The sequence below is a fragment of the Eleutherodactylus coqui genome, chromosome 4, assembly GCF_035609145.1.
Source record: "Eleutherodactylus coqui strain aEleCoq1 chromosome 4, aEleCoq1.hap1, whole genome shotgun sequence".
Taxonomy (NCBI): Eukaryota; Metazoa; Chordata; class Amphibia; order Anura; family Eleutherodactylidae; genus Eleutherodactylus; species Eleutherodactylus coqui.
Genome location: NC_089840.1, coordinates 244,143,246 through 244,157,198, shown reverse-complemented (window position 1 = coordinate 244,157,198; position 13,953 = coordinate 244,143,246). Strand labels below are relative to the sequence as shown.

Sequence of the window (13,953 nt, the reverse complement as noted above, 5' to 3'; positions counted from 1 at the left end):
ACACAGCGATGGCAAAGGCATAGCTTTTAATTTTTAGATTTTTTTTTTCTATAAATAAAGCCATGGGATAGCAAAACAATTTCTAATTAAGGCTGGATTCACACGAACGTATATTGGCTGGGTTTTCACGCCGAGCCGATATACGTTGTCTCTCTCTGCAGGGGGGGGGGGGGAGGCTGGAAGAGCCAGGAGCAGTGCTCTGAGCTCCCGACCCCTCTCTGCCTCCTCTCGCCCCTCTGCACTATTTGCAATGGGAAGAGGCGGGATGGGAGCGGGGCTAATTCGCAAAACTTAGCCCCGCCCCCACTCCGCCTCCTTTCTTCGCAAATAGTGCAGAGGGGTAGAGGAAAGGCAGAGAGGGGGCGGGAGCTCAGGTCCTGCTCCTGGCTCTTCCATCCTCTCCCCCCCCCCCCTGCAGATGAGGACAATGTATATCGGCTCGGAGTGAAAACCGAGCCGATATATGTTCGTGTGAATCCAGCCTAAGAAAAACATTCTTGATGGTTTTTAAAAAATATTTTTGAACATTTTAACTTTTACTTTACATTTTTTGACCATGCAATGTCTTGATCGCTGATATACACTGCAATACGTCTGTCCTGCAGTGTATTATATGTCTGTCAGCATAATGTTGACTTGGCATCCTATTAAGCCCTGCCTTTGGCCATTGACAGCAACATTGAAGTGGTTAAATGTCTGAGATATATTACAACTAACACCTGCTGCTGATTGTGTGGGCTCAACTTCTGAGTCTGCTCAAGTCAAGAGCCGTAAATGTAGGGCAATTCGCAGGAATAACCTGCCAGCTGTGCCATGCATTTAAAGGGATTAATTATGCAAATCTGCAGGGAACTAAGACACGCCTTTCACCTGAATATAGTTGGGCTGCTGTAACCTGCACAGCTACTTCCTTGCAACCCTGTTAACAGACACAGCTGCTGCCAGAGCAGTGCGGCAGCAACTTATTCTGCTCTCCCCATTGAAATAAACATGCTCACTGCAATGGTGGAAGGGGTTTTTTTTCTAGTATATATTACAAAATCTTTTATTATTCAGCTCCCCAAGAACACAATTTCAGTAACACTTTCTCAACTCACCAGTGTTTTAATAGCGGTTGACACCCAATACATAAGAATAGATGCCTCACAACTATACTAAATTCTAGTTCGTCACCCTCCCGTCTGGGGGCATTATCCTGTTGCATTCAGTCTCTTGCATTTCTCTTGTCTTTTTCTACAAAACTGTACATGTTTTTGATTTGTTAGGTCCGTTGTCTTCAGTGTCTGTGCCTAGTGGAAAAAAAAGATAGAAGAATGTTAAGAGCAGACGAAGAGTTCAGGATGCCCCCTGTGGGTACAGATTTATGTCTCTGCTCCTTGAACTAGAATGGTTTCTTATAAATCAGATTTAACACTCCTTTCCTTCTGGCAATTTCTGCATTTTTGTCTTGACAGAATATTGAATTATGACTTGCTTCTTATTTATCTGTATACACAAGGACCTTGAACATACGGTGACGGATGCACTTGAGAACTGGCACCAAAGTACAAGGCTGATTGAATGTTGCAGGTAAATTTGATTTAATCCTGTATTAAAGTTATTTAATAGGTGCCGAATTATAAAACCTGCTGGATTAAAGGATTGTCATAGAAATGTCAGTACAACTCATGTTTATTCATAAAGAATCCTGAAAGGAAATGTAATCTACCAGGTTCAAGCGCAATTTCCAGCACTGTTATTGAAGTGAATGGAGGAGCCATGTGCTTGTGCAATCTCTGTTGCATTCACTCTGGGAACGACTGGACCCCCGTTCTCAGGATTGGTGAGGTCCTAGCAGTCGTACCCCACCGATCATAAAGTTATGCCCTATCCTCTGGATAGCGGATAACTTAATAACTTGGTACAACCCCCAGAGGCGGGGGTTACCCACTTGTAACCCCTAATATAATTTGAGAGCAGCTTAAGGTTTCTCAGTTGAGCCAGCAGACTGGTAAAAAAATGGCTATCCTTCACAAGTAAGGACATGTCCACACTTCATTTTTCCCTGGCGTTCTGGGCGTACATTCCTAAACGTTCCCAACGTATACCATAAATATGCTTACAGGGTTTAATAGACCTGACTTTTATGCCAAAAGAGGAGTCTTTGATACACGCTCAGACGGTTTGTGTCTCCATCCCCAAATATGGAGTGACAATTGTAGACAACTATGCTTTTTAATACAGGGAATCTTGGAGGATGTGTGTTAGACAATTTACGGCTCACTGACAGGGGCGTGACTTAGTGAGAAGGGCGTGGTTTGGTAGAAAAGGGGCACAGCCTACAGTGTGCAAGGTAAGCAAGTAATACATGGTGTAAAGTTAGACAAAAGTGTCTTAACATGTGTAGCAAGAGGCATCAAATTTATTTGCAGCATTGGAGACTGTAATAAATTTGGTTCATCCTCAGACTGTCTGATCTAAGTTTACACTATGTAGAAATTACACAGGATTATTAAATCTGCCACAATGTGTAATACCAAGGCATGACACAAGGACTCTCTCTTTGGTGTTCTTGACTCTGAATGATGCACTGCAGCCCTCAGGCCACGGCATTACACAGCGAATCGGTATTATCTGGAGTGTTCTATTAATGAATGATTGACGATAGTGACTGCATTTGACCATTAAAATGTATTACGTTCTCAGGTTAGTAACTCAAGTTTGCATTAAAGAGTTTGTCCATGTTATGACCGCATTAATTACTTCCATTAGTTCTCCATTGCAGTTGATTGGCCAATGTTTGCTGTATATTCTCTGCCAGAGAACAATCCACTGAGGTTGATGTGACCTGACCAGCTTGACATTGTCATATTACGAAAAACTGGTTAAAAAATGATTTTTTTCATGACTATTTGGCCACTAGATGGAACAGATGCTTTATGTATTCATACTCGTCCGGCAGTTAACTCTGCCAATATCCCCATATACATGCATGCTTGGCCAAGCATGGACATGTTCTGAATGTAGAAGGGGTAGCAGCTTATCGCCAAGAGAATAAAATTCCAAAATAAGTATATTCACACCGCTTCAGCAGATATAGTAGCTATAACCAGGGACGGCCTACACCTTTCATGCTCATTCATATGTGTCGTATATCTGCCAAATTTATAGTCAATCTTTAGCTCAGTTGAATATATTTAATGGACTTTTGATGGACTTTTAAAGGGGTTGTTCAGGAATGCAACAAAATTGCTGCCGTCCATGCAGATTGTGGAAATCAGTTCTAGGACAGGTGAATACATCTTTGCGGGAAGGGGCCTTCCGCTAGCCTGTGGACAGGGTCAGAGCCTAATGGCACAGTGTTTATTCCTGTTGGGCTGAAGGTAAGTCTTGACAGGAATGATTTACCATATGTGGCATTGGGCTCCTCACAAGTCCATGGCCTCGCCTTAGCCCTCTTCTCCCTCCAGCCTAGAGATACATTCAGTCATCCTAGGATGGGTTTCCACAGGTTGTACAGACGGCAACCATATTGTTGAATTACAGGACAACCCTTTTAATATTCTTGTAAACTTTTGTTCCTCTCGAACTTCTGTAATTGAGTCCTATAGCTGACTACTTCATTTTCTAGCGCTGACTTGGATGTTTGCAACAAGTCCATGAGAGAACTAACCAATACTCTAACGTCTCCTTAATCTGGACCCGATGTTGTGTATGCGAGGCGTTCTCGGCAGGTGCAGCTGATGTGTGAGATGGGTCAATGTTTTAACTTTTTTATCAGTCACATAACAACCACTTTCAACAAACAAAATATATCACCTGAACTTTGGACTTTGAGTTCCTCTGACGGGATCACATGTTGTTTAGACCATGACCTGAATTCATTCGGTCTTTTACCTAACTAGACAAACCCAATGACATATCCTAATGTGGGAACATCTGGGCAGTAAGCTATTACTAGCCTAGAAAATCACCTGCTGTTATATCTGGTTTCTTGTGATGAACTAGCAACAAATGTCCAATCACGAAGAAGCCTAAGATAATGAAGCTCACCATGTAAGACTAGAGTATTTTTCTCAATCTGGGGATTGATTATCCCGATACATGTCTGGCTAGACCAGTGATTCCAAATTTTACTATTATGATGGAACCCCTGAAAAAGGTTTGCACTTCTAAGGAACCTCTAATACCATTACTGATTCCAAAAACCTTAGTGTAGGAGAAGGTAAAGCTTCTATAATTCTTGTCTGGTGCTGTAATTTGGGTCAGATATGTTTACTACTTGGCAAAGCAATTTTGCGCGGACTGAAATCTGTTTGTTATCCCTACTGTAAAAATAGTGATGGGTCTTGTTCTTGCTGTATTCTGTCGAGACCCTTATCAGGGCTCAAGAAACACCAGAGTTCATAGGAATACTGCTTGGGAAAAACTGGGTTAGACCATAACTGGTTTGGACCTTTTTTTTTGGCCTGTTGAAGTGGTCCGAAAATGACCAGATACTCAGTAATTGTCAGTAGGGAACTTCTGTTCCTCGTTTGATTTACATTGGAATGGGTAAGTCTTCAAAACCAATTCCTTGCAAGAAGGGAATGTTGGCAAAGTGTGTGATACAGGTTCCAGTACCACAGTATAAAGGGACAAAGAGGATATGTGGGTGGAGCTGCTTGTTCCAGAGCTAAAATAACTACAGGGAATCAATTTAAGATGAATTAGCATAACAAACAATTTCTGACTGTAAAAGATAAAGACAAATGCAGGACTTGAAACAAAAAAGAACATTATTATCTTACAGAAAATGTTCAAAACGACGGCTGTTAGAGGCTATTCCAAGATGTACGTGGTTGAACGTGTCAAAATGCACGACACGTAGCATTTATGGGGTCACCGTTTCACAGGCTACTTGTATGGGTCTCTCTCCAGTTTGCCAACATCACTGGGTAGTGCTGGGTATTCGCCAGAGACAGCTGATTTAAGGTGAACCCCATAAGAAGTAGTCCAGAGGGTGTCAAGTCATAAATGGATTCCCTTTGGTTATTTTAGTGATAGAAGAAGCACACGTACCCTCATGTAATGCTGGAAAAGTCTCTTTTGCCCCTGGATAGGTATTTCTGTGAACACCCTGTATAATGGTTATCTTCCTAAGGGCGGCTTCACACACGATGACTCTGCTGCAGATTTTCTACGGCAGAAAACATGCAGCAAATACATTGCAAATCCGTACCTAAATGTTGTGGGTTTGGCTGCAGTTTTTGCAGTGGATTTTAACTCTCTTACTTCAAGGGTTGCAATCAGCAGAATAAATTAGACATGCTGTGGATTTAGGCTGCCTGCACACGGGCGGATTTGCATTGCGGAATCCGTGGCCGGCATCCACCTCTGGATTCCACAGCAAAAACCTGCCATAGCATGCAATGGAAAGTGTTTATTTTTTTCTGCCCACGAGCAGAAATCAATTTGGGGAAAAATCACAGCATGCTCTATTCCTATGAGGACTCCGTGCGGACGGCTTCCATTAAAGTCAATGGAAGCCGTCTGACCTGGGGCCCTTCTGCAATCATCATTGCGGAAAGGTTGCAGGATCCGTGTTATCGCCTAGCGACGGCGAGGCATTATCTATACTGTGCATGTGCGCCGGCCGGCACATACGCAATACAGATAAGAAAAATCTGGACAGGTATGCAGGGGTCGCTAGCCAGGCACAGGGTTGGATTCCGCTATGGGACCCCTCATGCGGAATTCGCCTCGGTCGTGTGCAGGTGGCCTTAGAATCAAAAACATTTTTCAGAAACACTGCAGATTCATTGTGGAATTCTTCCACTTCATGTACAGGAGATTTAAGAAATCCAAATGGCTTGTACTGTAAATGCTGTGGGGACCTTGTACCGCATACATCATAACCCTCATTACACGCTACTTACCTTTCTTATTCCCCACATCATTTTCATGTGGCTTCTTCTGTTCTTCTAAGACCTTCATCTTCTCTTCATAAACATCAGCTTGTGATTTCCACTGAACTCTGTTATTTTGAAGCCCGTCAAACATGGGTTGGATTTCTTTATGAAACCGTGAAAATTCCTGGAAGCAATAATCAATTAAGTAGAATTATTAGCTGTAATCACATAAAACCAACATTTTAAGGCCCTATTCCTTACATATTTTGGAGATCTGTTCTCGATCTATTTCTCAATCAAAAGGAGGACCAGCTTCAATATAAGGAAGATGTATCTGACCAAATCTTACCATATCCTCTCATCAGGTGTACAGAATGTATATCAAGAGCTTTTGAAACATTCAATATCTCACAATAGAGAATTTAAAGTATGTAAAGTCTATCAAGTATTGAGTGATGTTTCATTTCTAAAGGGAAGGATCAGATCACTTACTTATATCTTGTGTAGGTTCACTATATGGGTAAATCTTTTATCCACTGCATCTATGGCCAGCCTAAAGGGTATTCTGAGACTTTTCTATTGATGACCTCTCTCTAGGAATGGTCATAAATCTTAGATCAGCGGGGTGGTTGACACTCAGCATCCCACTGATTGGTTGTTTGCAAGAGCAGCTCTGTATGTTATGTTGCCGCTGTGAAGTGTACTGCAAGCTTCGTCTCATTGAAGCACACAATGTACAGTTGTGGGATCAGATATGTTAGTTGGAGCACCTGCATTATAGTCCGCTGCAGTTTTCTTGACTGTGCACCGCCTGTTTGTCAGACATCCTGCTCTAAACCCTCTTGTCGAATAGCTGTAGGTGTCCACAAGATCCTCTCTATCTGGATAGTTTTCCTTGATCACGCTATTCTCAGTTTACTCTCCATAGTGTTGCACAAATAAATCCCACATGGTTTGCAGTTTTTGAAGTCTTAACCCCGGATAGTCCAACACCAACGACCAAGCCTCATTGGAAGTCGCTCAGATCTCTCAATTTTCGCATTCTACCATGGATTCACATTGAAACTGATTTACGGAAATCTTGTCTACTTGATTGTATGCTGCACTTCAAAGTCACGTCTCTATTTTCCATAGAGGAAGGCCCACTCATGAAAGGGCCAGGCACTCTAATAGAGCAGTCATTCAGTGTAGGTTGAGGCATCCCAATCATTTTCTCTGATGCATCCAATGTACCCTAATCAAGCACTCTATGGAGGGCTAAAAAATACCCCTGCGCACTTCTGGGAGGAGGCATGGATTGGGTGTGTTTACAGTTTGAACCCACTGGTTTATTATTATTGTCATCTTATACTTTTAAGGAGCATTTGCTGCAGATTTTGGTGCAGATCTGAAGCAGATTTCACACCTTTGAAATCAATTGGAAGGGTGAAATTTGCCACAGCTCCGCGCCAAAATCAGCAACGTGTAAACATACCCTAAGGCTGAGTTCATGCAGGGCGGATTTGCCTCGGAAATTCCGTCCGGAATTTTGCCGCGGTAATTCCGCCTGCAGACGCTAATCCTGGGATTATCCAGCCATGTGGACAAAATTTGTGAAAAATCTCATCCACACGGGACGGCCAATCCGTTGCGTCAAAGCCTGCATTGCAGCTTTCCCCGGCCGCAACACGTCCATTCTTTTTTTTTTTTTGTCCGTTGAGGCTACACTCTCCTCTATGGGAGCGCCGGCCGCAACAGAAAAGCATGTGGCCAAACCGCTCCAAAACCCGCTGCTAAGTGCCGTGGGTTTTGAAGCTGCGCTATCCCGGCGGAAATCTTGCATTTTTTGCTGCGGCAAAACAGCAAGCTTTCTGCCAGGAAAACGTCCCGTATGACCCCAGCCTAAGGCTATTTTTAAGATCGCTTTCGACTGATCAGACTAATGGTTGCTTACCTTATACACAAATGTACATACAAAGTCAATGAAACCAACTTGAAGCTTAGGCAGCTCCTCAGCTTTGTTTCTGTCCATCATTGGCTAAATACACAAAAGAAATAAATGCAATAGTATAGTAAACGTATAAAATACATCTACACTTCGCTATACTAGGAAGGATGGATTTAGTGCACTATGACATCCTGTATCTATAGAATGAAATAAATGGAACTTCCTGTCACACTTTTTGTATTAATAGTTTGGTCATGAAATGAAAAGAAACGCAAATACAAAAATGCAAAAAAAAAAAAAACAGAAAAAGAAAATAGAAACTAAAACATACTACAGAAAGAGATATCATCAAGTATTGCAAAAATTATAACTAGTAATATTAAAACACAATATTAAAATTTGAAGCTCCCAATAGTAAAAGATCTGTTGCATATAGTAACACTGTAATCTTACAATGGGCTGCTGCTGAAGGACCGTTCTCTCCAGGTCTCCTTGTTCCCAGAATTCATTAGCAACCATAAGGGCAACCTGGATACAAATATTACCACTGTTACTGCATTGTTGAAATAGTAAAAACAATCCTATTATACAAAAAAGTTGCAATGGGTATTTTGGGTAACTGGTTTTATAGGTCAGCTTGTACCCCAGGTAATAGAAAACATAGTGGAAGCTTTGGAAGAACAAGGAAGGTTGGCCTCATCCACTTTAGCATGGGCAGTGTGAGCTTGTGTTTGGTTTCCCAGGAGGAATGGACAGTAGGAAACTCATTGACAGAATTTTCACTTTCTATGCCGTAGCGTTCAAACTATTTTCACAGTCCACCACAAATGGCTGAAATTGCCCAAGAACAATGTATCTTAGGCCAAACTCAGGGGAACAAAACATAATTGGAAAGGAAAGTATATAACAAAAATTACTATTTCTTTGGTTCTATCCAATGGGGCATATTTAGTGGGGAATCCTTGTTGATTCCGTGCCAAAATCCATCTTCCGCTATTTTTGGTGGAATTTGTGGATTATGAAACCTGCATTTTGGAAATGCGTGATGCTGAGAAATTAAATACAGTAATTGAGCTAAGAAGGTTTGGAAACTGATGTGCAACAGGATAGGTGACTTGGCATATTATGCACCAAATAAAAAATATATTACTCTCTGATATTAGTAGATATCTACCTGACTTTGTACTTCCCAAGGCTTAGTAATGGCAGACAAGTCACATCCTGTCATCATCATGGCCCTGTAGTGACAAAAACACATTTTCTGATAATTAAAGGCTTCCAGGACTTCCCTACTGATGACCTATCCTCAGGGTAAATCATCCATAGTTGACTGGCGGGCTCTGTGACTCAGGATCTAGTCAACCAGCTTTTCACTTGGCCCGCTGTTAAGGCAGACAGATAGCTCTGCCCATACTGCAGCAGCCCAGGGTTGGTATTTCAGGGGCATCTCCCACTGAGTTTAATGGGAACTGTGCCTGCACTACCAACCTGGGCCACAGCAATGTTGACAGAGCTATGTGTTTTCAGCTCTGTCCACACTGATAGTTGAGTAAGCAAACAGCTGATCAGCAAAGACCCCGAGCAGCAGACCCCTACTGATCAACTACTGATGGCCTTTCCTAAGTCATCAACAGTAAAGTCCAGGAAAATAGCATTTTTTTCTCTATATATGAACAGGATTTGCTGTAATTCCATTCACTTTAATAGTAAACGTTTCCTCTGCGGTTCATCCACTGAGGGACAAACCGAGGCGTCTCTGCAACATGTGAATGCATCATTAAACCTAAAAGACAATAGCTGACCATAGAAAACCCACACATAAAACGTATATACTCCATAACTATGCAGATGGTGTTCTTGGTCAGTTTTAAAGCCAGGATGCCAGCAGTAGATATGCCAAAAAGTGTGAGGTCTGAGGGTCCAACTACGGGTACCCTAAGCGAGCTTGAGAACCTCTAAGGAACCAAGTTTTGGTATGTCTATGATCTGCTTTACTGTGTCTTTTAGATTACATCAAGTGTAGTATCTGTTTATATTAATGGTTAAAAGACCAGTAATATTGAATGGATCTACTCATGGTGGGAAGTTTCCTAAGCCCTGGCGTATGTGAAGGACTTAAAAGAAGTTGTGAACCAGATGGTTCTGTAAATAGTGACCCACTGGTTGGATCATTAAAAAAAAACTTCTTTATGTGTCTTCAATTATACTGTCTATGTAAGTTCTATGTAAGAATTAAACTGATAGGAAGGAAGCAATAATGAGGTCCAATCTCAAGAACTCACATGATTATCTCCTTTTTTGTTGGGTCGGAGATAATATATTTTATTCTTTCATCATCTGACTGCATCTGTTCCGTCGTGTCCACTATCTTCTGAAACATAGTCCTTTTCCTGTGTCAAACCAGAGCGAGACCGTGTTATATTCTGAGAGCGTAATAATAGCAAAAACCACAAGTTCACATACCACAATCACCATATCAACAAGTGTCAACATTTCACACGTACTCTACAGTGTAGAGAGACCTATCCAAGAATGATTTTCATAGTGCAAAACGGTGTCAATGCGGTCTGTTTGATTCCGTCTGGGTCCGGCATTTCTGGTTTCTTGTTGTTCAGCTCCTTGGATGGAGTTGCACGATGGAACAACCTAGCACTGGTGTAAACCCAGCTTTAAGGCGAGCTTGTGCACGCCATAATCCAACTTTTTACGCAGTTGGCGTATTATACTGTACTTTTTCTGCCCACGGGGCATATTTTTATGTACAAGGGACACAAACGCATACCAATTGAAATGGCTAATTAGTCTAATGAGTTCCAGACCCCCACTGACTTCTATTTGGACCTTTGGTGTGCAAATATGCAGGAAATATAATATGTTCTATTTTTTTTTTTTTTGCAACCAAAATGCATGTGCCAAAATACGGAAATGTTAATGAACCCACCGAAATCAATGGGTACTATTCTCTGCATATTGCATGTGCAAATACGTCCAGCCTGTACAGCATAGGCTTTGGAGTTAGGATGATGACTTTCTAACAAATGTTATTAATGTGCACAGACCCCTCCGTTTCTGCAGACACCGCAACATACAGTAGCTAGGGGGGCAAAAGGATCCTGGGGGTCTCTTTCATACAAATGATGGTCAGGGACCAACAACTGTAGAGGGATTCTGTTCCAAAATGGGAGTTATGATAGTATGGATAATCATTAGAAGTGGGACTGGATACTTCCTGTCATTACAGATGTAGCAGAGCTCAATGTGCACCGTGATAATACTTGCTACCTCTAATGTGGACACTTACCCACTTTTTCAAATGTGTACTTATAGTGACGGCTGACATAGACAGAATTGCCTGTTATCTGTGCTGCATACAGTATAATTTCCATAGACCTGTCACATAATTGAAGGTGTTTGAGCCACCATGGCCATCTTTAGCTGCATATGACCCTTGCTGTTAGGCAGGGCACTGGCCAGCAGCTTGTAGGAGGGCAACAGGCAGATGTAAATTGGGGGCAATTGCCCCCCACCCCATTATGTGCGCTCAGCCAGGTGATCTACAGGGTGGTCAAAAGGTATGGAGACACCTAAGTCAATGGAAAATGGTGGTTGCCATTCTCTGTGCGGCATGTTGTCAAGGGGGAGGGGACAAACATTTTGAGAGCCGCTATCTTGGAACCAAGTTGATATTTTCAAATAGGAAGGGGTGCATGTGATATATGTACGTGATAGAGAATTTGACGAGGAATCCAAATCTGTGCTTAAGTGTGATGCACCTTTATTCCTGCGAAAGTTATTAACAATTTTTCCATGACATGGAACACAATGATGGTCCACTACAGGATACAGGCAGACTGCCTTTCATATATTGTTGTTTGCTTAAGTCAGAGGGGCATAACTACCTCTGCATCGGGTTCCATCTAACCTTAGGCCAGCACTGACTACCACATACAGTCTGGATGGAATATGGGGTACTGCACCTTAAATAAAACCAGTCTATAATCACCTCTCACTGTGCATTATGACTTATTAGGTCCTATGACTAGCATAAACAGGTCAGGATTAGCCGAGAGATTAAACAGAACTGGGATTAACACAGATTAACATAGTTATCTGACTCGCACTCTACACTCCGTTTTCTATGTAGTCAGTAAGGCTACCTACACACGAGCGAGCTTTTTCACACCGATGCGAGGCAGTTTCCTGGCAAAAACGCCTCCCATCACTTCTGTGAAGTAGCGAACCTCCGGCGCAGCTTTCAGCTATGTTATAGGATCGGCAAGTGTTTTTTGCATTGTTTTTCTTTCAATATATTTTATTAATTTTGCTGTACATATAAAACAATGCTATATCGTATGACAATAGTGGCGTGAAGTTCACGTCTCTTACTTGTTGTTGTAACCATTAAAGGAGAACTTGTGAAAACCAATAGGATTGTGTGTGTTACATTCTGTTAGTTGACAGACAAGGGAGAGTGAGGAGGGTAGGATGTGGGAGGGAAGAAGGAGAAAAGGGGGGGGGAGGTATCGGGAGGTAGTCCAGGTTGGGGCCCTTTGATTATCTTTACCACTTATTGTGTGGTCGGGTAACTCGCAGTTGCTTTTTGCATTGTTTTTAATGGGAAACCTTGCATCACGCTCGATGCCCATTACACGCCATACGATGTGTTTTACTGTCTCACTGAGAACAATTGGTGATGCATTCTGATAAATGTGAAAAGATAGGACACTCAGTGATTCCTCTTTTTTTCTCCGCACCGTGAAGAGGTGCATGAAAACATCGCTCATCTATATGACTTAATTAAAAAGAATTTGCAACATCTTCGCGTGTGCAAAATTTGAACGCGCAATGCACAGTGAATAGAACACATTGATTTTAATAGGTTCGTTAACAATTGCGTATTTTACAGGTTTTGGCGTACAAAAGAGGACTTTCTGAGCATTTGTGCACCATAGGTCCCCATAGAAGTCAATGGAGGGTGCGCAAATGCGGAATACTCAAAGAGATGCGTGAAACAGTGCTGAATTCCGCTGGAAAAAGAGCACATCTGGAACTACTAATTAGCCATTTCAATCTGTGCATTTGTTTGCCACTTGCAAATGAACATGCCATGTGGGCAAAAAAAGTACAGTAAAATGCGCTGACACGCACACAAAAAGCCTTGGTTCATAGTGCAAGAAAGTTGCAAAAAAGTCTCCAAGTGCACTTACTCCTCTGTGAAGCGGGCCTAAAGGTGGTTCTGTGCCAAAGGACTTACTCTTTTGTGTTAATTTCCACCTTCTAGTCCCTGCATGGGTACCAGACAATTACCCATATTAAGTGAACATGCCTAAAGCGGTCTCTGCTTTGGAAAATCCCTACTTGTTAAAGGACAATAAAGTATTGGCCCCCCAGTGATGAGTTGTAATCTATGGGTAAACCTGGCAATAAATGCTCAGTTTCTCTACAGCACCACCACAGGAGAGATCCTGCTATCCACCATCCCTGAGGAACCCGCCAACAGTACAGACACTAATGAGGTACAATATGGAGGATTAGCAATGGTTGCGCTGACCATTTCACTATATGGGGCCTATATATTTTCAGTGGTGGTCCAGTCTCCTCCTAAATACATTTTGCATATATACAGATGCACAAAAGTTGATTCACATTCTATAGAAGCTATGCTTGCCCATCCCTTATTAGGATATGTTTGTAAGCCTCCTCTACCCGCACTTACTCCATATAGCTAAGGGTTAAAGCGATCCTTCAGGTCTGGACAAACAAAGATGGCCGAACTGCTTCTCTGACTACCTGATGCACACTGTGTATTAGTATGGATCAAAGACACGACATATTGCTTCTGACTGGGCAGCGCTGCTCAATCAAAGCAGGTGTAGTGTCTTAGATTAATGATGCATACTAGTACACAGTGTACATCAGGTAGTCAGAGAAGAGGTTTGGCCATCTTTGTTTGTCCAGGACTGGAGGGTTGCTTCAAGATTCAACTCTTTTCAGAGTCCGGTCCGCACTCCCCAGAGAAGAGTCAAATTTATGTCCAGCATGTAGACCTCAGTAGCATGCACTGCATGAATCGGGTAGTGGGTGAGTACAAAAAATACCGCACCCGTTCCCTGTCACCTGCCCTAACAGCACCATGAGTGTTTTAGGCAGGTGACA

At 42.2% G+C, this 13,953-nt stretch overlaps 1 protein-coding gene across 1 annotated transcript in view; it reads right to left on the bottom strand.

Annotated features, from left to right (window-relative positions):
• Window positions 1–1,062: 1,062 nt before the first annotated feature.
• The window catches only part of PDE6C (phosphodiesterase 6C), a 57,259-nt gene continuing 44,368 nt past the window's right edge, over window positions 1,063–13,953 (bottom strand). The window contains exons 17-22 of the mRNA XM_066598827.1: window positions 10,080–10,187; window positions 8,972–9,035; window positions 8,251–8,325; window positions 7,804–7,887; window positions 5,898–6,054; window positions 1,063–1,289 (exon numbers count right to left, since the gene is read on the bottom strand). Coding sequence (XP_066454924.1) covers window positions 1,234–1,289; window positions 5,898–6,054; window positions 7,804–7,887; window positions 8,251–8,325; window positions 8,972–9,035; window positions 10,080–10,187 — 544 coding nt within the window. The 3' untranslated portion in view covers window positions 1,063–1,233. The remainder of the gene's footprint in view (window positions 1,290–5,897; window positions 6,055–7,803; window positions 7,888–8,250; window positions 8,326–8,971; window positions 9,036–10,079; window positions 10,188–13,953) is intronic.